This window comes from Camelus ferus, chromosome 6 (genome assembly GCF_009834535.1).
Source record: "Camelus ferus isolate YT-003-E chromosome 6, BCGSAC_Cfer_1.0, whole genome shotgun sequence".
Lineage (NCBI taxonomy): Eukaryota > Metazoa > Chordata > Mammalia > Artiodactyla > Camelidae > Camelus > Camelus ferus.
In genome coordinates, this window is record NC_045701.1 from 66,178,230 (window position 1) to 66,203,888 (window position 25,659).

General features: G+C 37.0%; 1 protein-coding gene across 3 annotated transcripts in view; it reads left to right on the forward strand.

The window, feature by feature from the left end:
* Positions 1 to 25,136, forward strand: part of SLC39A9 (solute carrier family 39 member 9) — a 39,619-nt gene extending 14,483 nt beyond the window's left edge. The window contains exons 2-8 of one of the 3 annotated variants that reach the window (XM_014560668.2): positions 1,968 to 2,076; positions 10,745 to 10,942; positions 17,584 to 17,652; positions 18,764 to 18,849; positions 19,333 to 19,467; positions 21,189 to 21,290; positions 21,406 to 25,136. In XM_014560668.2, coding sequence (XP_014416154.1) covers positions 1,968 to 2,076; positions 10,745 to 10,942; positions 17,584 to 17,652; positions 18,764 to 18,849; positions 19,333 to 19,467; positions 21,189 to 21,290; positions 21,406 to 21,465 — 759 coding nt within the window. In that variant the 3' untranslated portion in view covers positions 21,466 to 25,136. Of the gene's footprint in view, positions 1 to 1,967; positions 2,077 to 10,744; positions 10,943 to 17,583; positions 17,653 to 18,763; positions 18,850 to 19,332; positions 19,468 to 21,188 lie in introns of all 3 variants that reach the window. The other 2 variants (XM_032482260.1, XM_006186429.3) reach the window with 2 other exon arrangements.
* The last annotated feature ends 523 nt before the right edge of the window (positions 25,137 to 25,659 follow it).

Below are 25,659 nucleotides of genomic sequence, written 5' to 3' on the forward strand. Positions count from 1 at the left end.
TAGCAGTGCTTTGGTGAGGTTAGTAACTTGGAAAAGACAAAGACTCTTAGAATAGCTCAGTATTAAATGTTAAAATAGTAACACCAGTTGTTTGGTGTCATTTTTACAAAATGCTTCAAACACTCTTTCCTATAGCCTCCTGTATCTTTACAAGACGTGTAGAAATATTCTTATTTTACAGAAGAAAAGTTGATGTACTGAGCTATTAACTAATTTGAACATGGAATCAACTCTGACTCCCAGGCCAGTGCCCCAACTACTGGATACATTCAGAACACTCTCAATTTATAGGTAGCTAATGGCTGTCCTGAATGTATGAAGGGCTGACCTACTTGCTATAGGACAAGTATTAGGTGGTGCTGACACTGCAGCTGTAGGTCCCCCATTTACCGCAGAGACACGAGATGTAGATCCCTTTATTCTTCCCAAATGAGGAGGAAGTAATGTTTCAACCAGCCTTTCAGCCAAGAACCTGTTTTTCCATGGAGACAGAACATGTTCGTATGTATCCTGCCAGCCTCACAGTCATAAGTTCAGTAGTACGCAGATCTAATACGACCACTATTATTTTTGCTAACCTCATAAAGGAAACTGAAACAGAAAAGTGAAGTACATTAAGTGATCTAAGTACCATTAAATTATTGAAACTTTTTCATAAGCAACATAAATGCCCTCTTGTAGTTTTTAAGATGATTTTTCATACTGCTAAGACTCCAGGAAGCCATATAGGGTAAATCACTGTTTCAAGAAACTTTGAAAGGTAGTCTTTTATATCTTGTATCTCAGGATGCAGTCTCTCAGAGGAATCTGAGTAAAAAGAAAAAATTGAGATTAAGTTGGATTAAAACTGTAGATCATTTATGACACTGATTGTGGTGATGATTTCACAGATGTAGACTTGTCTCCAAACCCATGAAGTTGTATACATTAAGTACCTACAGCTTTTATGTGTTAGTCATAACTCAATCAAGCAGTTTTTTTAAGAGCCCATAGAACATTGTAGTATTGAACTAGATACATTTTTTCAATGTATGAGTAATACATGTTCATTGCAGATAAATTAAAAATATAGGTTATAAATTTTATGTTGTAAAGTATATGTTACATATTATGTTTATAAACTAAAGTAAAAAATATTGTTAATGTTACACTTGTTCTATTTATATTTGTGCTTTTTAAAGACATATGAAATTATCAATACATATTGTTTGCTCCCAGCTCTTTCCTCATATCAGTACATCATGGCTTTCGATATTCATGAATAGACCTATATCGTAATTTTTAATTGCTGAGTCTTATGGTACTATGATGAAATATTAAAGTTAATTAGCCAGTGTTCTTTCTTGGACATTTAGGCTATTTTCAGATTTGCATTCTTAAAAAGTGCAGTGGATATCTTTGCATAGTTCTTTCTTAGGATGAATTTCTAGAAGTGAAGTTGCTGGATCAAAGAATTCACTTTTTGCGGGGGAGTGATATAGCTCAGTGGTAGAGTGTGTGCTTAGCACGCACGAGGTCCTGGATTCAATCGCCAGTACCTCCATCAAAACAAACAAACAAATAAACCTAGTTACCCCCTCCCCCCAAAAAAAGAAAATAGGGAAGGAAAATTTAAAAAAAAAGAATTCACATTTTTGAGGCTCTAAATCTAAATTACCAAATTGGGGTCCAGATCGGTTGCAGCACTTTTGTTCCTTCCAGTGTTAGACAAGTACGCTCATTTCTCCCTGTCTCGGGTAGTAGATAGGTTCTCCCCCATCGTTGCCTATCTGATAAGTTTAAAAACGGCATTTCCTTGTTTTAATTGGTATTATTATTCATGAAGCTGACCCTCTTTCATGTTCACTGGCCTTTGTAGATTTTGGTCTCACGAATAGGCAACTCACAATCTTGATTACAGATAGTTCAGAAACTTTCCCCCATTCATTCATCAACCTTTTTAACAGCTTCTTCTGTTTTCTTTCCAGGAGCGACTGAAGCTGGTGACTGTTTTGGGTGCTGGCCTTCTCTGTGGAACTGCGCTGGCAGTCATCGTGCCTGAAGGAGTACATGCACTTTATGAAGATATTCTTGAGGGTGAGAAAGAGAGGCGGGCCTTATTTGAGACATGTTAGTGATGTAGAGGGCTGAAAGGAGAAGCTTAGTGGTATGTTTTTCTGAACACAGTTCATGTTTCCAATAGAATTCTACTGTTAGAAGGGTTCTCAAAACATATCTTTTGACATTTTTGATATTAAACACACCCACAGCAGTTTGTGACTTGAATACCTCAATCAGTGAATACCACTTAAGATTTATGTGCCATAATGCATGAATTCTGGGCTTTCTAATTGTGACAGTTCTTTTTTAATGCCCATGCAAAAACTTCCCAAATCCTACATGATAGTGATTGTATTTTAGTATTTAATTGAAAAAAATACATAATTATACACATTTGGATTCTAGAACTCTTTATAGTAAACCTTGTAGATAATTAGTGGGGACCCCTGCAGTAGAGGATAACTAAAGATTAAAGAGGCCTCTCCTGACCCTGATAACCAGCAGAGAGCAGTCTAGCTGTATAAGAGTAAATGTTGGGTGGTCAGCTTAGTTCACTCACCTGCTAAATAATTTGGTCCTTCACACCAGCTTGAAGGCATACTTGGTTTAAATTTGTGACTTAGCAGAATCAGATTCCTGCTTGTCATGAAACTTCACAGATACCTGTGAAGGACTGAAACCACACCTGTTAAATTGGTGAGCTGAATCTTCAAATGCCAAGAGTCCACTGGAATTTAGAATACTATAAAGAGGTAGGCAATTTCCAAATTTCTTACTAGTTACAATATAATAAATAATTTTCCAGATCTCAGCAGAAGGAAAGAACTGTGTCTTTTATGTGGAATGACGATGCTCTTATGCCTAGGGTATGAATATGGCATAATGGTAAAGAGTGAGGGTTGTAGGGGTCTTACTGCAAAATAGGGCAGAGGCTAAGGGTTGATCATCTTTAGGAAGAAAATCTAATAAACCAGGAGCCTGCGAGCAGTGGCTGCCGCTCTCTTTTGATCATATGTCCTACTGAAAAAAAAAGATATACATGTATTATTACACCGATTTATTCTGTATTTTATAAAACACTCCTTAAATAGAAATTTTGGAATACAAGATTTAAAGTAAACATACATAGATTAGTATTTCCTTTCATATTCTAGTGAATCATCTTGAATTTTTCAGGCTGTGATCATTCCGCTGTGGAGAAAACATTCATAACATGACTAAATAGATAAAGTTTTTTGCTTGGTTTTGTAGCTCAGAAAGAATTATGGCAGCAGTTATTTTTTAAACTTGTCTGATAATAAGTTTCTTGAGGCAGAAGTATATTTAAAAAATAAAGTGTCCTGGCCCCCAACCTAGTCTGCTGAATCAGAATCTCCTGGGAAGGGGTCTGGGACTATCTGTTTTTAGCAAGTTGTCAGATGATTCTTACTAGACACGTTTGGGAAACACTTGGATAGAGGAAAGAAGTGCTTCAGGTATAGCTTTTTTTTTTGCTTTTTTAATAGTTTTATAAGATAATAATTCACATACCATATGTCAGGTATAGTTTTAAATTTAAATTTAGCTACTTTAGCTAAATTTAGTTGGGTTGTATTCCTTTATTTTCAGTTTTCTTGGGTTTTGGCCCAAAATAATTTTGTGGATTCATCTGAAAATAGATACAATGTGTTTATAAACCTGTTTTTCCAAAAATAAGCATTTTGATCTCTTTAATTTTTCATTATGAATTAGTCTCCTGCCCTAAGCCATCATTAAAATTAAAAAAAAATTTTTTTTCGTTTATATATTTTACATTCACTCTTTTTGGTGTAAATGACTAAGTTTTGACAAATGCAGAAAGTCAAAATACAGAACAGTTCTGTCACCCAAAAGATATTCCCTCACTCTGCTTTCTTCCGTCCCCATCCTCAGGCAACAACTGATCTCGTCTCTGTCCCTATTTTTGTTTTGCCTATTCTGAATGTCATATAAATGAAATCTTATAGTCTTTGGGTTTAGCTTCTTTCAGTTAGCATAATGCATTTGAGTCATCATATGGTTGTATATATGTATCAGTGATTTGCACCGTTTTATTTCTGAGTAGTATGTCATTGTTTGGATGAACTACAGTTTGTTTATTCCTTCACCAGTTGAAAGACATCTGGGTTGTTTCCAGTTTGGGTGGTTATGAAGAAAGTCACTATAAACATTTGTATACAAATCTTTGTGCGAACGTTAAGTTTTTATTTTTCTTGCGTAAATACTTACAAGTGGAATTGCTGGATTATATGGTAAGTGTATGTTTAACTTGTTAAGAAATTGCCAAACTTGTTTCCAAAGTCGCTGTACCATTTTGCACTCCCTTCAATAATATGTGAGAGTTCCAGTTGATTCCAGACTTCCTTGCACTCAGTGTTGTCTGTTTTTAGTCTTTTATTTTAGTGACTCTAATAGATGGGTAGTGGTACTGAATGTAGTTTTAATTTGCAGTCTCCTAATGGCAAGTGATGTTGAACATCTTTTCATGTGCTTGATTGCCACTGTTATATCTTCTTTGGTGATATTAAATCTTTTGCATGTGTTTTAAATTAGTTTTCTTATTATTGAGGTTGAGAGTTCTTCAGATATTCTAGATAGAAGTCCTTTAATGAGATATGTGACCTGTAAATATTTTCTGTTAGTCTGTGGCTTATCTTTTCATTCTCTTGACAGTATCTTCCACAGAGTAGTTTTTAATTTTGGTGAAGTGAATTTATCAATTATTCTTTCATGAATTGTGCTTTTGGTGTCATATCTAAAAACCTTTTGCTGAACCCAAGTTTACAAAGATTTTCTCTTTTGTTTTTTTCTAGTTGTATAATTTTAGGTTTCGCATTTAGGTCCATGATCCATTTTGAGCTAATTTTGCACATAGTATGAAGGTTCATTTTTTTTGTATCTGAATGGATATCTGAAAGTGTTGGTACTGTTTGTTGAAAAGACTCTCCTTTATTGAATTCTTTGCATCTTTGCCAAAAATCAGTTGACCGTATTTGTGTTCGTCTGTTTCTGGATTCTCCATTCTGTCTATAGACAGAATTGACCTATATGTCTATCCTTTGCCAATCCTACATCATCTTGATGACTGTAGTTTTATTTTTTTAACATGTTTATTGTAGTTTAATTCTTGTACAGTAAACTACACGTATTTCAGGTGTACAATTTGATGAATTTTGATAGATACATACACCTATGAAACCACCACCATAATCAAAATAAGTAACATTTCCATCACTCCTCAAAAGGTGCAAATTTCGAACTCCCAATTTATCCCTTCCCACTCCCTCCACCCACTGTGACTGTAAGTTTATTCTCTATGTCTGTGAGTTTGTCTCTGTTTTGTAGAAAAGTTCATTTGTGTCCTTTTTTTAGATTCCACATATAAGTGATATCATATGGTATTTTTCTTTCTCTTTCTGGCTTACTTCAGTTAGAATGATGATCTTCAGGTCCATCCATGTTGCTGCAAATGGCATTATTTTATTCTTTTTTATGGCTGAGTAGTATTCCATTGTGTGTGTGTGTGTGTGTGTGTGTGTGTGTGTGTGTATCTATATGCCACAACTTCTTTATCCAGTAATCTATCAGTGGACATTTAAGTTGTTTCCATGTCTTAGTTGTTGTAAGTAGTGCTGCTGTGAATATTGGGGTGCATGTATTTTTTCAAATTGGAGTTCTCTCTGGATATATGCCAGGAATGGGATTGCTAGATCATATGGTAAGTCTATTTTTAGTTTTTTGGGGACTTTCCGTACCGTCTTCCATAATGGCTGCACCAGCCTACATTTCCACCAACAGTATAGGAGGGTTCCCTTTTCTCCATGCCCTCTCCAGCATTTATCATCTGCAGACTTTTTAAATCATGGCCATTCTGACTGGTGTGAGGTGATACCTCATTGTAGTTTTATTCAAAACTATTTTAGATCAAAAGCTGGAGGTAAGTAGAAAGTAATGACAATTTTATTGTGATTCATAAACTTGACTCTGAAGTCTGTACCAAAAGAAGAGTTCCAAAATTATTTAGATAAAGAAAGCACTGTTGGGATAAGATAATGGTGAAAGGATCTTATACTCATCCAAATTTTTAAAATTCTGATAGTTATACCTCATGAAATGAAGTAATGTTAGCCAGTCTTTGAAAGGTGTAATTAGGCTTGACTTTTAGTTTCAGAGCTATGGACACTCCAGAAATAATTGTCTTTAAAAATCATCATGCAACTCTTCACAAATAATAGCATGACTAACACCGTCTAATAAGGTGTTAACCCACCTTCTTACCTAAGCTTACTTTAGCATAACCTTTCACCTAACTTAGCACATACATCTGTTACTTATTAAGTCTGGATTTATAAAGAAACGTGCATAATTATTTTAAAACATAAGACTAAAAGATTGTATTTTATTTCCATTAAAAATCATTTTGCCTAGGAAATAATTAATTGCATAACTTTTGGAATGAAATGCCACATAAAAATTTACAGAAGTGAAGGCTGTTTTATGCCTTCAACATCAGTTTATTGTGTATCTACTAGACTTCTGGCCTTACATTGATTGTTAGCAGTTCATAGATCTGCAGTATAGCTCCTGTCTTCAATAATTCACAGCCAATGGAAAATGAATAAATTAACAGTCAGTGACAGCAGGAATTGGCAAACTTTTTCTGTAAAGGGCCAGATAGTAAATATTTTAGGCTTTGTGGGCCATATGGTTTCTGTTGCAGTTACTCATCTCTGCTGTCATAGTGTGAAAGCAGCTGTAGACAATCGTGAACGAATGAGCATGTCTGTGTTCCAGTGCAAATGTTTATTTACATAAACAGGCATCAGCCTCTGTTCTGTAGTTTGCTCATGTCTGAATTATGGTTTAGTGAGATAAGACCTATGATAGAAGTGCATTCAGTATGCTGTGAATACAAGAGGAAGACACAGAAAATCTTGAGGAGGCAGGGACTTAGGTGTTGAGTCTTGAAAGACAAGATGTTATCCAAAAGAAGCAGTGTGGAAGGCCCGTGATTTCATTAACTCATGCAGAGTTGAGGCAGTGGCAGAGATGGGAGCCCATTTTGTTGAATATTTAGTATGTACCTTATGAAAAGGTAATCATTCAAATTCTATCCAATAGCATCTTTCTAAATAGTTTTGAAATTTGTAGTCACCAAAATTCTATGACTTGACTTCATGTGTACTCTCTTTTCATCTATAAATGTGAAGAATTGGTTTTATATATTAAAACAAGCATACCCAGAATTGCTTTGCCTTTAGAGAAGATGAGGTATATTAATTCATTTATTTTTTTCAAGTTCTTTAGGCCATACTAAACTATTCTCCCAGTGCACAAAGACCTACTTGAAAAATGATGAGTTCTGCCACCTCAGAATTGGGCATCAGAGTACTGCATTTGGGGTTTATTAATTTTTATTGAAAGCATACAAAAATATCTTATACACAAGAAGGTACACATACTGGCAATATATAGCTCAGTGATTTTTCACAAACTAAACACCCTCACGTTATCATGAGGCTACATTTTAATTCTCCATCCTCACTGATTCAAGATTCTTAGACTGCTTCTCTCATAAATGGAATTATTTTTCATCTCTGAGCCTTTAATCAATTCTTTGACTCAAAATCCTTATTGCTAACAATAATTTTGCTTGCATGAAGGACAGGGTGATCATATCAGTCTGCTCACCTTTTCCTCCTAGGCCCGTCTGGCATTTAGTTCTCTTTAGCTGACTACTACAGCATAAGCTTCTAATTTCTAGGAAATACCTCTTACTCCAAATTCATTCTTTTCTTCCTCTGAAAGTCTCTCTTTATCTCCACTGGTGCTTTTAAACTACAGATGGCAACTCAGTGAATCTTGAAATAAATTTAGTGAGTTGGACTTGTGACTGGCATTTAAGAAGAGCAGGAGGGAGGGACAAAGATAGAGAAGAAAGAGGTAAAGAAACAGAATAGTGCATTGTAACCATTGTAAGGCTGAGTGTTATTTTATGCAACTTTTATTTATTCATGTATGTATATGTTTATTAAATCATGCTGCAAAATTTATTTTTTACTATAGGTCATGGCCTTAAAAGTTTAAAAAACATTGTCATAAGTCTCATTTCATCAATTTGAAAAACTGCTTAACATTAATATCAGAATAACTACTGATATTCATAGACCTTGTTTAGTAAAATGGAAATGTATTGGCTAGAGGAGGTCTTTTCTGCCTGTCTCTTGGAGGAGCACTCTATCTTATTTTAAGATGCCAGTGTAACTCAAACAGAAATGTTATAAGAAAAAAGTTACAGGCAGATACCCCTTCATGAATGTGGATGGAACAGTGTTTTACCAAATATTAGCAAGTTGAATCCAGCTTTATATAAATAGGATAATACATTTGGACCAAATAGAGTTCACCCCAGGAATGCAAAGCAAGAGTTAGATTAATATCCCAAACCCTTTTTAATTTATCATATTAATCAAATAAAGTAGAGAAACCATTTGATCATCCTTAACAGGTATGGAAAAGCTTTTGACAAAATTAAACTCCCATTCATTAAAAAAAAAATTCTTAGCAAACTAGGAAAAAATTCTGTACTGAGAAAGGGCATATTTGAAAAGCCTACAGATAAGATACCTAACATTGGGAACAAAACAAGATTGTCTCCTCTCAACCACTTGTACTTAACATTGTACTTGGGGTCCTAACCAGATGCTAGTCTGCAACAAGGCCAGAAAAAGAAAGAAAAGGCATAAAGATTGGAAAGAAGTAAAACTGTTTGCAGATGACATGATCACCTATGTAAAATGGTTAAAGTTTTAAAGTCTCAAAACATCAAATATTGACAATGTTATGGAGCAACTAGTACTCTCATACATTGCTGCTGGATTTGTAAATGGTACAACCACTTTGTAAAACAGTTTGACAGCTTTTTTTATATATATATAAAATTAAACGCACACACACCCATCAGTTCTTTTCCTAGGTATTTAACCCAAAGGAAAAGAAAATGTGTATCCACAGAAAGACTTGTACTTGAATGCTTATAGCAGCTTTGTTTATAATGGACCAAAATTAGAAGTTACCCAATGTCTGTCAACAAACGAATGGATAAACAAGTTGTGCTATGTCCATACAATGGAACACTACTCAGCAAAATAGAGGAACAAACTAGTGATACATGCAAAGCTTAGAGAAATCTCAAAATATTATGCTGAGCAAAAGAATTCTTACACAAAAGAGTACATATTGTGTGATTCTGTTTATGTGAAATCCTAGAATAGGGGAAACTCTGGGGACAGAAAGCACATTGGTGCTTGCTTGGGACCAGGAGTGACATTGACTCCAGAGGATCACAAAAGAACTTTCTGGGATTTTTAAGTACTATTCTATATCTTGACCTTGGTGATAGTTACTAGAGAGTTTTTACATTTGTGAATTATACTTCAATAAAGTTCATTTTTAAAAGAGAGAGATTTAGACACTTAATTTAAAAACAAGTAAATAAAATCACTGTTGGGAAAAATCTTCAGATTAAAAAATTTCTTTGGGAAGACGAAAAAGTTCTGGAGATGGATGATGATGATGGTTGCAGAACAAGGTGAGTGTACTTAAAGCCACAGAATTGTATGCTTAAAAATGGTGAAAATGGTAAGTAAATGTTATGTCATGTGTATTTTACCATATTAAAAAAAGAAAACAGCTATGAAAACAAATACTTCCATGAGTTTGAAAAATATGTAGGTTTTTATTATCTTTAGGTGGCATGTGCTTTGTACTCCTTAGAAATGACTTTTGAAGAGTTAAGGCAGGGTCTAAAATATTACAAAAGGCTTATGTAATTTCTTTGCTCAAAGGTAAAAAATGCTTAATCTAATTATAAATGATGAATGTCTAGTATGTTGTCCTCTACTTGTGAAACGCAGCAAAGGTAAAGATTCTGGCCTTGAAGTGTTTATGCTCTGAGTGTCGAATACGTGAATGTAAACTAGTGGTATTACTTGGCCTGGTGTCATTTACTATAATTCAAAATATCCCAACAATCATATTTCTAGAACTAAATTTAGACTGTCTCTTTTAAACTACTCAGCCCTTTTGGTTGCTAATTAGTGATTATTCCCTGATATTTTTTAAAGCTAAAATTTTATATTTCATTTGCAATTTTTATATTAACCTAGGTTTAAAACTAGATACATTTGATTTGTAATTATTTTCATTGTTACTGTTCTTCATTTGCCTATTTTCATCAAAATAAACTTAACTGTAGTTTCATTGGTATGAATTTCTCTAGCCAGAAAGGCAGATTTGGGGATATCGCTTGGGAATGTGACTGCTTTCTTGCTTGGTAATTTGCTTTCATGTCCTAGGTTTTTTTTTTTAATGGAGGTACTGGAGATTGAACCCAGGACGTCATGCACGCTAAGCACGTGCTCTGCCACTGAGCTATAACTGCTCCCCTTCCTAGGTTTTGAGAATAGTAGGCAATTAAAAGTTCTGCATGTTAAAAGCAAAAGACCCTTGGGAATTTTTTCATAATGAACTTTAAGTTAAGGAAGTTTATGATTGGATTACAATATAGGAAGTGAATGTCTTTGCCATAAAGTCTATAGAGCTTGAAATACCAAAGAATGGAAATGTCCACATGAAAATGTTTTAAGAGGGACACATTTTCTCCTTATGGTTCATTCTGCTCTAGGAAAACACCACCAATCAAGTCAAACACAGAATGTGATTGCATCAGATAAAGCAGCAGAAATACCAGTTGCCCATGAACATGAGCACAACCATGACCACACACAGCTGCACGCCTACATCGGTGTTTCCCTTGTTCTGGGCTTCGTTTTCATGTTGCTGGTGGACCAGATCGGCAGCTCCCATGTGCATTCTACTGATGGTAAGTGGCTCCAAGGTTTTCTGGGCAGTCCAATAAATTTGTAATTTAGGTGGTCATAAATCATTGAATAGTTCGGTATGTATGTATCAGTGGCCTTATTTTATGCTAAAACTCTTGTCTTTCTCAGGTTCTGATGAACGTTTTATTCTTTTGGGCAAGCTAGAGTGTTGTGACATGGCACAAGAGAGTGTTTATTGGATTATTACCCTTGTTATTTTAAAGCTGTCTCCTTTGATGGAGGTCTAGGGCAGAAGTTCTTAACCCTTTTTGTGCTATGGAGCCTTTAGGCAGTCTGAAGCCTGTGGACCTTTTATCGGAGTAATGTTTTGAAATGCATAAAACATAGTGCATAGGATTATAGAGAAAATCAACTATATTGAAATATAGTTACCAAAACATTAAAACAAAGTTGTGATATAGTAATGTATGTCTTCTTTATCAGGGCATTAAATAAATGCGCTTTAACAAGGCAACAGAGTATTGAGTAGAACATCCAGTTGATTTGGGTTTTTGTTTTGATGGTTACTAGTGCAGAAGAGCCTGATTCACAAAGACATTTTATTACAGATATACTTAAATACATGCATAGCTCTCTTAGTAGGGAAAGACAAGCTTCTCCTAAGGGCAACTAGAATTCTCCAAGACTTTTAAAATTAATTCTAGTCAGAGTAACTTTTTTGTCTTAAGATCAGTGAATTCATCTTTGGCTAGATCAACATCTCTATATGGTTTATATTAAATAAAAAGAAATTCTGGTCCATGATAATAACTGATGCCATCATGATAGAAATACGTTTGAAAGAATTATATAGACATAAGGGTTTACAGATATTTTCAAATACATTGACAGAGATTTTGTGGATAGGAACTACTAGAAAGCAGCAGAGATATCCTGGTCCCCACTGAGAGACCATGACTTGTACTTTTTGGTGGCTGAATGACTGTTAGGTACAGAGTTGCCTGATAGTTGCCCAGCTCCATCACATGAGCATCTACGGACAAGAAGACTATAATCATGCAATGTGACAGCACTTCTCTAAGCCCTTAATCTGAAGCAGTGATGAGTGAAAGTGATAGTATGAAGATATCAATAACAGCTGTAAAATAATATGAAATTTCTGATTTCTGTTGGCAGTAAAGGTAGTACTAATGCTACTTGTGGTTCATTGTCTATATTCATAATTAAAGGAAATGCTAAAATTCAGTTAGAGGTTAGTAAAAATACAGTGCATTTTTTTTCAAGTTAAAGTCACAGATACCCCCTGCATTCTACCTGTGTTCTGCTATGTGGACCCCAGGTTAACAATTCCTGGTCTACCAAAAACTGTTTAAAAGCAGGCAAAAGCCATGTAAAGATAGTTCATTAAAAGAGATAAAAATGGCCTTTAAACATATGAAAAAATGTTCAATTGTACTTAAAATAAGAAGAATGCAAGTGAAAACTCCACTGAGATGCCATTTCTCACCTGTCAGATAGGCAAAAATTCAAAAGCGTGACAGTATACTCTATTGGCAGACACTGCCATCCATTGCTTTGGAAATGCATAATGAATGGTGCAGCCCCCTTGGAGGGGAATTTGGGTGTATCTAACAAGACTACATGTGTATTTACCCTTCAACCCAAAACCCCACTTCTCAGAATCTGATCATTTGGCTCCAATGTGAAAATACATATGCATAAGATTAATCAGTGCGGCATTGTTTACCGTTGTACACCCACTTCAGTGTCTAGCCATGCAGATTGGTTGAGTGAAGTATGGTGCATACATGTAATGGAGTTCTGTGCAGCTATGAAAAAGAATAAGAAATCAGATCTCTGTGAACTGATGGGGAGAGATTTCCAGGAAAAACTGTTAAGTGAAAAAAAAAAGCAAAAATAAATTACCATCTATCAAATACTATGTTTTGTACAAGAAAGGAGAAATAAGAGAACATGTATATATCTGCTTATCTCTACAAAAAAGAAATATAAGAAGGATCAGCTAGAACACAAAGTTGGTTACCTGTAGGAGTGAGGGCGAGGGTGGGATAGGACAGAAGGTTTTGAGGACGGCATGACAGTTCCCTGGGCATGCCTTTTTGATACAGTTTTGACTTTTGGAAAAGTGTTAATATTTTCCATATTCAAAAAATAAAATGAAATCAACCAAGATAGGGGAGCTAACTGAAACAAGTGAACTGTATTTCAGATGAATAACAATCACACTGAAGGGGATTTTTTAAAAGTGAATTCAAGTAACTTGTGAACAGAGTATTTGGTGACGTACCTTTAGTGATGTGTGGAGTTGGGGAAGAAGCATAAACAAATACCGAACTCTTTTTAGTAGGCTTTGCTTTTTGTAGTGGTATGGGCAGAACAGTTCTGAACTGTATTAGATGTGTTAAAAGATTGAGCAAATGAATAAATGTGTTGCTGATGGTGGAACCAGAGTCCTCACTGAGGAAAAAAGGACATACAAATAGGGAATGAGGGAAGGCAGGAAAGAACCCCTGCAGGGATGAATTGGAATTGGAGCCATTGGAATCATGATTTCTAAAACTTGTATGTGTATGTATATGTGTACATATATACATGTGTGTTTATGTATACATGTACGTATGTCTTAGCTCTGTCTATAGAAAGGGCCTAGAAATAAAGACACCCCACTAGCAATGAGCATTCCAGGGCTCTTCAGAGAAATGGCTGATTCCAGGACAGAGGCAGGGTAAGTATAAAATGAGCTTGGAACATCTAGCGCTCAAGAAATATATATACCTGAAGGAAGAAAGAAGATGGAAACATGTTACAGGATATAGGAACCAGCTTGAAGGGGCTTCCGCTGGCCAGAATTAGGACAATTTGAACACCAGGATAATTAAGAACAGTAATAAAGTGTAAGCCATTGAAAAAATGGGAAGCAGTAGGCCCATCCACATGAGACAAAGATAAAAGAAGGAGAAGGGGGTGCATTTGCTTACAGTAGAATGCTAAGTGCCAACTGATGGAATTGGAAAATCAGTTTTGCAACCTTCATAGTAAAAATAGGCTCAGGTCAGAATCATCAATGTTAAATCTAGGGGGTATATTTTGATTTGCTTATTAGCTGCAAGGGGAAAAAAAGTAAATGAAGAAGTCAGGCAATACCTTGATCAGATAACCAGAATTAATGTCATTGGCATTCTGCTTTAGTATAAATAAGTAAGTTCCTATCAGACCAGCCTCCTTACAGATAACTATAAACTTTGGACAAAATTTTAAAAGCACTATCTAAAGACAATTGGAGAGTGACCTAATGGAGGCAAATTCTGAAAGTGAGTCAACACTTGGGATCTATTTTTACTGCTTTTAATTCCTATTTTTACTGCTTTTAGCAGTCAGTGCATGTAGGGTAGCTAACTGATAGAAAACTCAAGTCTTTCTGGCCTAAGGAACTGGAGGACAGAGTTCCGGGTAACTGCAGCCTCTGGAAAGTGAGGGGAGAATCTTAGAAAGGAGAGAGACAGAGAAACTCAGCCCCAAATTCTGTGTATAAACTGCTCAAGTCTCTGGCTAAGCCCTGAACCGTACTTTCCTGGGCAGACTCCAGGAAGCTCAGCTGAAGATAAAAGAACTAAACTGAGATTTAGGCAGCTGCTCAAAAGAGAGAGTTGGCAGTTTGAGCCAAACCAAGTTACTTAAAGCAAAACAAAAAAGTCAACACTCTTTGGAGGAATATAATTGAATCCATAGTATCCACAAGATAACATTTACAGTGTCCAAGATAAAATCCAGAATTGACACCACAGTGAGCAGCAGATGTACATCCTGTGCTTCTGGATGTGATATCCTGAGAAGCATCACCTACGTAGTATGCCATGCAGGAATGCGTTATCTGAGGACACATCAGACAAATCTAAAAGGAAGGATCATTCTGTTAAAAGACAAGGAAGGTGCAGGGAGGGGAATGTAGTCTTCAGATATAGCAATGTCACCGAAGTCAAAGGCAGAGAAAATGTTTTAGATTAAAGAAGACTGAAGATATACAACTAAGTGCAAATCTGATCGTGGACTGAATCCTTCCTGGAAAAGGAAAAATGCTCTTTGGACAACTGACAAAATTAGAATATGCAAGAGAGATTAGAAAAAAAAAATCAATGTTAAACTTACAGAAGTTGATAACTATACTGTGATTATATAAGAAAACATCCTTTCTCTTGGGGAAATACATACTGAAGTAGCTAAGGGTAAAGAGCTCTGATGGATGCAACTTAAATGGTACAGGAAAAAATATGTGCGTTTGTGTGGTGTGGATAGAGAACAAGAGAGCGTGAGCACAAATGATAAAGCAAATGGGCAAAATGTTAGACTATCAGTCATTCTGAGAAAAGAGTATCTGAGTGTGTTTAGAACTATTGCAACTTTTCTGAGCATTTAAAATTATTCCCAAATGAAAGGTTTTTTAAAATTATGGGATTAAATTTTAAACAAAAAATGCCCGTGGTCTAGAAAAGTTTTAAATTTCCTTGTATTTACTATTTCTTTTCTCTTCTTCTTTCTTTCTTTCTCTCTCTCTCTCCCTCCCTCTCTCTTTTTTAAACCAAGTCTTCTTTTAGGAAATTGATTTAGGAGTAAAAGGTTTTATTCATGTACTGAATTCTAAATAGTAAATGAGAAGCACCCTCTGTTGGATGGAATCTGACTCCAGCTGCATTACATACGTAGTTGTCCACACTGGCCTTTATGACATTTTTCTTTCAATTTTTTTGAGTTTTAATTTAAAATGCATTTTTAGGCTGATTGGTGTCCTGTAACCCCATACAAAGATTAGATGTAGCATGTGGTCCTTTATTCTTCCTCCTGTTTTGTCTCAGAGGTCACTATTTTTGCTGGCTTTCATGTATCTAATGGCTTCACTTTACCTATTACCTGCAGAGTTTTGTGTATTTTTATCAGTAAAAGTTAATTCATGTATTAAATTTATTCTGACGCCATCTTTTCCTAGAGATTTATAAAAATTGTGTTTTAATTTTAAAGCCTCTAATTTTTATTTAAGATGCTTCTCATAGCTAGACCACAAGACTCTGTATGAAGAAAAGCCAAAATAAGCTTGTTGCATAGTGCCATCTGATTGTTCTTCCAGTTCGGGGTGATATTGAAATATTTGTTGTCTCAGAGTGATTAGGGGCTTTAACTTCCCTTCTTGCAGTGTTTTAATTAGAAGATAAATGTTGTTAATAAAAAGATGGCGTGTTACTTTACTCATGCATGCTTTTTCCATTGTAAACCGTCCTTTTGTGTGCTGGGCCTCTCAAAATGATTACATTCCTTGCAGTTTATTTGACTAATGTCCGTCTGTCATTTCACCTGGCATTTTGATGTCCGTGTCTTTGAACTTTGCATTGTTTGGACATTATTTACTTGTTTGTTTACTTTCTATAATAGCTGTAGTACAGATAACTACTTTTTTTTTTTTTTTACTCTCCACCAAGAATTTATTAATCAACTAGTGGGTGGCCAGTGCTATGCTATAAGATATATAAAAAAGAAATGGAGGGGGGAGGATAATAGCTCAGCGGTAGAGCACACGTTTAGCATGCATGAGGGCCTGGGTTCAATCCCCAGTAATTCCATTTAAAAAAAGGAAGGAAGGAAGGAAGGGAAAGAAGTATAGAATTTAATTCTATATAGTTCACAGTCAATCTGGGGATATAAGACATATTTAAGTGAAAACAGTTTGTATATCTAAGGTGGAGTAGAGAAGAAACCTTCAAGTAGCACGTAGAGACTTGCATAGAGCTGTATATTTGTAGGCAGGGGGCAGGTTGTTTTGAGCTGGAATTAACTAACCTTTGATTCTTTATGGAAATCAGCAGTCCTAGATTTAGACTTTGAACACTCTCTCAGTTTTGGATTGCCAAGCTGAACAGTACATGCCAAGAATTAGGGGTGAGGAGATTTGAGGAAAGAAGAATGAGACAGTTTTATTAGAGATGTTAAATAAACTGGTTTAACTGGATTGGACAGTGAGAAATAAGATGATACCAGTTGATAAAGGGCTCAAGAACCTACTTAATAGAGCAGTTTGGATTGAATTTGGAAAGCAGCAGATTCTTAACTGGATAACTGACCCATCACAAGGGTGGTGATTCAGAAAGATGCATCTGACAAGATTTGTAAGATGAGTTAGGGAGGAGAGTAAGGGGAAACAACCAGTTGGGAGCTTATTGCTAATTTAGGTTTGGGTTGATGAAAATTGAGGTTAGAATGATGGCGATAAAATGGAGAAAGGCAAATGTGACAGACATTTTGATGTTAGAATAAAGATGAAATTGCAGGAGGCTGGGGAAGAGAAGGAGGTGGGCAATGACAGTGAAATTGGTCTGGAGAGAAGTGATCAGAGGCTCCTGAGCACTTTCCGTGGAGAGGTAGGGCGTTAAGGGGTGTGAGGCAGTTGAGGGTGACGTCTGTTCAGGGAAGGCCGGGTCAAAGGAAAAGTTCCCTCCTGCCCACTTCTTCAGGACAGAGGAAATTTCTACATGTTTGAAGCAGAAGAAAAGACAATAGTGAGGAAAATAATCTACTACTTTAAGAGCTTGCTAAGAATTCTTCCACATCCAGGTGAATGTTCTAACAGTTTCTGTTTCACATTGCTGAATGGCTGACTTGCTTATTTTTACTTCAGATCCAGAAACAGCAAGGCCTAGCAATTCCAAAATCACCACCACACTGGGGCTGGTCGTCCATGCTGCAGGTAGGATTGGATTACAGTGGAACCCCTTTCTTTTCTGTCACACGGGGACCGTCCACATGAAATGCTCTTGGGCTGGCCTTTTGGGGAAATGGTTGCTTAATGAAGTCCTCCTACACAAGCACAAGCCCTGGCCTACTCAGAGTCAGGGGTTTGCAAGCCAAGAATGGTTTTTATATTTCTTAATAGATGGATAATTCATGGCATGTGAAAATTACATGAAATTCAAATTTCAGTGTCCGTAAGTAAAGTTTTATTAAAACAGCCATGGCCACTTGTTTACGTATTATCTGTGGCTGCTTTCACACAATAATGATGGAGTTGAGTGGTTGCAAGAGACCAAATGACCCACAAAGACTAAAATATTTCCTATCTGGCCCTTTAAGAAAAAGTGTTGACCTCAGCCGTAGGATCTCATCTGCATAAGGACCTGGCATTTTTGTACTGAATAGCCCTGCTGCCTGGTATCCACCCAAAGTACCAGTCGAGACAGAGGCAGGCTGTAGAGTGTCAGAGTCTTGGGATTGCTGACTGAGCAAGCTTTGGAATCACAAACCAAAACTAGTCTCAGTAGTAGGGATCTGTCAGTGACAAACAAAAGCATGTGAAAGGTGATACACTAGTATCTGGACTTTTGGTAAAACATACTTTTCTAACAAAAAATTCACCCATTCAACCAGTATTTACTCCATAAGTGTAAATCATGTATGCCGAGTCCTAGTGTCTTTATTTTGTTTTTTCAGCTGCAAGATGCAGAGATGCTTCCTTTGAAATTCTTTGACATTTCTATTAGTACAGTTTGATTGATTAATCAGATTTTTGAGCATCAGAATTTTCCAGTAACAGCAGTAACAGCTGACATACTGAAAATCGAATGGCACCTGTGCTAAGCTCGGCCCATATGTTTTCTCTTTTAACCCTCATAAAACCCCTAAGAGTATATGCTTTATTGAACCCATTTTAGAAATGAGAAGGCTATATGGTTCAGAAAGGTTAAGTAACCTTCCCAGAGTCCAGTCCAGCTCTATCTGACTTTACAGCCCACATGCTCAACCACTACACTATTATAGTTGTTATTTATAGTGTTTTATGATTTTACTTTTTCCAAATTTAGCGGATGGTGTTGCTTTGGGAGCAGCAGCTTCTACTTCACAAACTAGTGTCCAGTTAATTGTGTTTGTGGCAATAATGCTACATAAGGTAAGCAAAATTTTGGTGTAAGCTTTGGTATTGACTGTAGTCTTAATTAAAATTTTTCTTTGGTCATTATGTTTTTCTGGAATGGAAAAATTTTTTAGCTATTTTCATAATTGCTGTTCATTTTATGAATTGAATAAATCTTTCCATAGCTGGAGTATTTTTGCTACCATTTTCGTAAACTTATCCTTGGGGGGGCTTTATTTTTTGTGTGGTCTTATACACAAACTTAAATTCTCTACAGATTTCTATATTTCATAGTAATTTTTAATCATAAATGCTTTTCTTTTCTTATATTCGTTTTTTGACTATTTAACATGCACACACAAATAGGATATTTTCTAGCTTAGAACATTAATTTCTAAAAGCTCAGACTTGCTATTATGACTGGTTTTCGTGTATGAGGATTCAGTCAAATGACATGCTCTTCATAATGCAGAAGCAATCCAACTTCTAGAATAATAAAGGATAATTTTTTTTTTCTAGGCACCAGCTGCTTTTGGACTGGTTTCCTTCTTAATGCATGCAGGCCTCGAGCGGAATCGAATCAGAAAGCACTTACTCGTCTTCGCACTGGCAGCACCAGTTATGTCCATGGTGACGTACTTAGGACTAAGTAAGGTAAGTCTGACTCTTTCCTAGCTTATCCAGACAAATGTCTAATTCTTTTGTGATCTACTAGAACTTACGGGCTCTTATTAAGATGAATTTTTCAATTAAATCACCACCTCAAACTAAAGATAAAATTGGGATTAAAAACCTGTACAGAGTAAACATCTTAATTCCAAGCTAGTCCTCATCATGAATTTCTTTATTCATTTAATTCGAAAACTACTACTCCATCAGTTCCAGAAATATTTGCATAAATACATGATCTTTAAAATAACATAACTTAAACCTAATCAGACATTCTAATTTTATCTGACAGATACATAAGTCAGGACAGTACTTATGTAATGATTCAGTGGGCACAGGAAGTGTGAGTGACAAGCACGCAGCAGCTTTGAGGCAGTAGGGCATGAACAGAGAGAGCTCTGTTCAGCTAAGACTCAGGTTCTTCTAGTCCCAGCCCTCGTATCACTGCATAGTAAGTTCTTCCTCATTGCACCGAACATAGCTTCAGATCCGAAGTGGCACGCGGCTTTAGTCAGCTCAGAGCCTGGGCATTCTGCTGTGTTGCTCAAGTTGGACCTTTCTTGCCTTATAGTTCTGTCCACTTGGGCTGCAGTTCTTAGCAACAGCCATCCTCATTTTACTTAAACATCAACTGGCAGGCAACAGAACAGGAAGAGAATCTTAGAACCAAACCAACTAAGGATAGTTCCTGGAAACTGCTTTTTGCCATGCTCTCTCTAAAGGTCACTGATTCTCCTGAGTGTCATTCGATTCATATTTGATATAGTAAAACTTGTATTGAAAGGAATGTATGATCCAGGAAACTGTATTCAATTTCTTGTAATAAGCTATAATGGAAAAGAATCTGGAAATATATGTATATATGTGTATGTATGTGTATAACTGAATCACTTTGCTGTACACCTGAAACTAACATTGTAAATCAACTACAGTTCAATAAAAAAATTAAATTAAAAAAAAAAGAAAGGAATGTATGAGAAATGAGATGGTTAAAGAATGGTTACGTTCCTATTATCAAGGGTTAGCTGATCTGGATTGCTGACACCTGGTGACTCACCTGAAATGCCTTATTGTCCTCCAGTCAGTGAGCAGTATCTAGTTCCCTTTTAAACCTTACCCCATTTATCAATTCATTGATCAATGTAAGTTTTGAGAACTTTTGACAGGAAGGTATGATAATTCTGGAGGCATGGAGTTACATGTTATATTTATGGCATGTTCTTTTCTCAAATTTTTAATTGTCTTATTCCATAGGTCCACTTTTTTAATGGAAAAAGTTGAAGTTAACTGTGTAAAAATTAACTTATGAGATATTTCTAGGCTCTGTGAGGGCAGGTGCTACATCTAAAGCACTGGCCTAGAGCCTGGTGCATGTGGAATATTGTTAATATTAATACAGTAAATGAATGGATATGTGAAATTTGACATCTGCATTAATAATGCTGTTGATTCCATCTTAAGAATACAGGCCAAACCTGTTCAACCAGACTTGAAGTTTGTTTGAAAAAGTAATTGTGTACATCACCAATAGTCTTAAACCCTTGTTTGGAAGCTTCCCATAAATAACAAAATTGCTCTGATCTCAAGATGTCCCTTGTGTCCCAGTTAGCACCAGTTACGAATATTGAGTATTTTTTATTGAAACTTCTTCCAGACTCTGAATTTTACTGACTTAATTTTTCTTCTCTCTCTCTCTTACTCCACAGAGCAGTAAAGAAGCCCTTTCAGAGGTCAATGCCACTGGAGTGGCCATGCTTTTCTCTGCTGGGACATTTCTTTATGTTGCCACAGTACATGTCCTCCCGGAGGTGGGTGGGATGGGGCACAGCCACAAACCCGACCCCACTGGAGGGAGAGGCCTCAGCCGCCTGGAGGTGGCCGCCCTGGTTCTGGGTTGCCTCATCCCACTCATTCTGTCCATAGGACACCAACATTAACTGTGGAGGGTCCAGCCTCAGTCCGTGGCCGTTTGCCATCCAGTGAGAACAGCCGGCACGTGACAGCTGCTCACTTCCTCAGTCTCTTGTCTCGCCTGCCCATCTCCACCTGTATTCCGAAAGAGTCTGGAGGGAGGTGAGATGAAAACCTGGAGTAATGGAAAGCTTTCAGAGTAGAAACAACACATTGCGATTGGATACAGACATTCCGTTGTGTTGTCTTTTCAAGGGCCCTTGGCATTTTGAGTTTTGATGTTTCTCTTAACCCTATTCTCAGGGAAGATGGAATTTAGTTTTAAGGAAAAGTGGAGAACTTCATACTCTTAATGAAATAATTATGAAAGTACAGTGTTCTGTAATTAAGCTAAATCTCTTTCTTAGTTTAGAGGCTCTGCCACTTTATCCATTGATTTTTAACATGGTTCTCACCGTGTAAGACTGGTGCTTTAGCATCTATGCCACATGCCTTGATAGAAGGTCATGACGCCCACTGTCTTAGATGCTAAAGATAAGTATAGTTCATTTGGGGCTAGAGTCAGGAAAATGACGGCAAGACACGTTGAACGCTGACTTCATACTTGGGAGAGATATCCATTGAAGAGGGGGTGTCTGGAGAGACTTGAACACCTCCTTTTGCACATGCCTCTTTAAAGAGAGCCTGCCATTCCATCAAATGGAGCAACAGAGGTGGACTAGCTTTTAAAGACATGACTATTTTATAGCATTTCGTTTCAAGTTCTCATTTGTGTAGAGTACCTGCCTCCAACACAGTCTTTATAGAGGAGCCAAGTTCTAGTTCAGGCCTAGGCTTTCCTTCAAGAACAGTCAGATCCCAAAGTATCTTTGGAAATTAAGAGGTGTTAAACTTTAAGTGAATTTGGATAGTTAGTGATGTCTTTGTAGTAATCTTTTTAAAAGTAAGATTACCAAAACCTACATTGTCCTTTCTTTTTCTTTTTAACTGTGTATCTTAGCAGTCCCTCTGGCAGACTACTTGGTGTCCCCTGGGGACTGTTAGGCCAGCACCACATAAAGCACCTACAGCAGTGAAGAAAGTCAAGATGTGTCACAAATGGGAAGTGTTTGCCTATTGATTTAAAGCTTAAAAATCATGTCTCTTGTCTCTTCATCTTTTCCATGCTTTTCTCCTAACTTCTCCCTCCAGCCCCTCCTTCCTGTAATTTGCTGCTTACTGCTGGTGGCGATGTTAATATTTGTGTGAGTTGAGTTCTCATCAGGACAACCACTTCTTGAACTGTGATAATGAAGATAATATTGTCTGTGTTCTTTATTCCCTTCAATGATGTTACCTTTGTGTCAAATGCAGCTTTGTTAAACCCTTAAATATCACTTCCTCATACATGAGATGACACAATCACTAATATTCTGATAATTTAAACAATTGAGATAGTAAAAGTGTTAAGCAAAGTAGGATAATTTTTCATATTTGCCAAAATCCCTTGTAAACCTTGTGTTATGAAATAAGTGTATAATATTGTATTATTAATTTATTCTGACTTTACCATTTCAAAAGACATTACATAAAGAGGGAACCAAGACTATTTTCTTCAGGACATTGGATTTAAGAGTTTGTAAATCATTTTATATGGCACCTAAGCCAGCATGCCTAGGATTTCTTTATTTCCTTCCTAGAGTTGTCACTAGGTCAGCAGCTGTGGAAATAGAACTTGCCAGCCCTCTGCTGGCTGTAGACCAAAGTAGCATAAACAGGATCTGCTTTTGGATAGTGGCTGGCAACCACTGCGTACAACCAGCAGAAAGTAAGTGACTTTCCTGAGAACGCCTCTGACTTAGGAGAGTCATGAGGTTTCATCTGGTCCTTCAGAATGACACGGTTGCCTTGATTCTCCCTGGAAATATACTTTGTTAAATAAATAGCTTGTTTTGGTGTCTGGTTTGGTTTGGATAGTAGCACTTCCTATCATATTGTTGTGTGCAGTGATCAGAAATTTGTTCTACTTGGCCACAGCCTCTTTCAGCAGTGCCTTGCCGTCACACTTAAAAGTTTTGCTAGAATATCTTGCTGGATAGGGCCTTGAACTCTGGCAAGGATCGAACCATTTAACTTCCAAATTTGCCTTCCCCTCTGGACCTCACATTAACAAGCAGACCTTTCAAGGCCTATCAGCTCTCAGAAGCTATGGGCTTTCCCAGATTTTAAAACTGCTGCCTTAGGAACTACTCATTCCCCTCCTGGTCAGCAGGCAGAAATAGCCATACTAATCCTACAGGGCTCAAATGCGTCTTCAGGCAGCAGGGAACCGAGTAGCATGGCAGAGGCCTCCTTCCCCAGAGGGAGGAACTTGCTTGTGGTGGACACACGGATGGTCACTTATTGGCACATTTCAGTTCCATTTTCCTCTTGTTTAAAACTGCCTCCTTAGATGTGGATGCCTTACTGCTCTCACACATTTGGAAACATTGGCAATACCTAAGCTGCTGCCATGATCACAGATGGAACCAGTGGCTACCAGAGAGGTGCAGTTGATGATGAAAAGCACGGTCCTTCCTGCCTCGTAACCAAAGTTAATCTGAATTGCAATTTGACTCCCTTTCCTCGGTAGGGATAGACTTTCTTCAGATCTCGAGTGCTGTCTTAAATTAAATGGCAAATTAAGTTGAAAAGCACTACTGATCCATTCTGTCACTTGTTCTTCAGTAAATTGCTTATCAGTCCCCATACCCCCAAAGCAGTGATGTTCCAGGTCTGATGGCTTTCCTGTGCGTGTTGTTGCCAGATTGCATTTTTAGGCAAAGATTCTGCACTGAAGTGTCGAGAGCTGGAAACGGTACCACCTACAGAGGCTATGTGTTCTCTCTCCTCCCATCACCTTTTTATTTCCCTGTTTGAAACAGCCAAGGCTGTTCCTGTATTTTGAATCATTAGAATAAAAGAGAGAGGTGGCTGTTTTGACTGGTCAGTTCTTTGTTGAAAGGAGAAATGTAATTGTGTTTTTTTACTGGCCTACTTCTACGTGTCATTGCCTGACTTTTCTCTTTTTCAAGGACTAGAACTAGGAGGATTCGCCAGCCCCTCAGACACATGGTAGCTAAATACTGAACATGAGAACTGTATGTAAACAACGCAAGGCCCCAAAGAACGTTCTTGCTATGAGGCCCCGATCCCCTTGGGAGACTGAGAATCATGACCAGATTCACTCAAAACTGCTGCAGGGCAAGGCGAGAACCCTCTATAGGTGTTCTACAGGGAAACCTGCCTTGCATTAAAAAATTTCTGCTCAATACAGAGTGGTCCACATCACCCAAAGAGCACTGATGGAGATGCTATGAAATTAAAATCAGTGATGTAGCCCCTTTGTACCTGAGACATCCAGATTCACCTGAGAAGACCTGAGGGATATTTGTGACTTGTAGGAAAGGACTAGACAACCATTGGGAGTTTTCTAGATATGCTCAGCCTAGTAGAAGTAGACTGGCTTTGGTCTGTTTTCTGAGAGCCTCTTCTAGCAAGCTGGAAGCCCTGTGGGGTAACGCTGCAGTTCTCCCGGTTCAGTAGCCTGAATGGTGGTTTTAAATGTCCCTTTTTTCTGGATACTTTGTAAACATGAAATCATTCCATGGATGGCTGCCTTATAATTTTGTCTCTTTCCACCTTAATTGTGAATGGTTAAAACAATTTTTTCGCTGTTTTCTGATTTGTTTTCTGATATTAAATTTTTATTAGTGCATACCTTATGTGAGTAGCTCATTACTTATCCTCTCAACAGTTTGCGTTTTCTGTTTGATGACCAGACTGGATCCACATTGGAACATCAGAAAAGGTAATGAAAAGTTCTGAAGGGCAGTGGAAAGATGTACCTATAGGTACATCCTTCAGGGAAGGAGGGAAGGAAAAGAGGAGGAGGGGTTGACAAAATACACCATCTGCCCCCAAAGATAGCAATTTATTGACAACTTTTTCCCCATTGCCATTGTTGTTAGCAAATATTCTTTATGAAGGTAACTATCTAATCCCAGAAAAGAGAAGCAAGCCAATAGATACGAATCAGTGTGGATACATTTCAGAGGGCACAGTTAGGAGTTTGTGGAAGCTATGAACTGCTGACCCTGGAAATAGAGATTTAAATAGGAGTACAATTTGGAAATTTGATAAATGTTTTCTCCCTCTGTAGACTTTAATACTAGAGCTCATTTTAAAAATTCATATATAGATAAGCACTGTATATAGCAATGTATTGTTTAAATGTATCGCTTATGT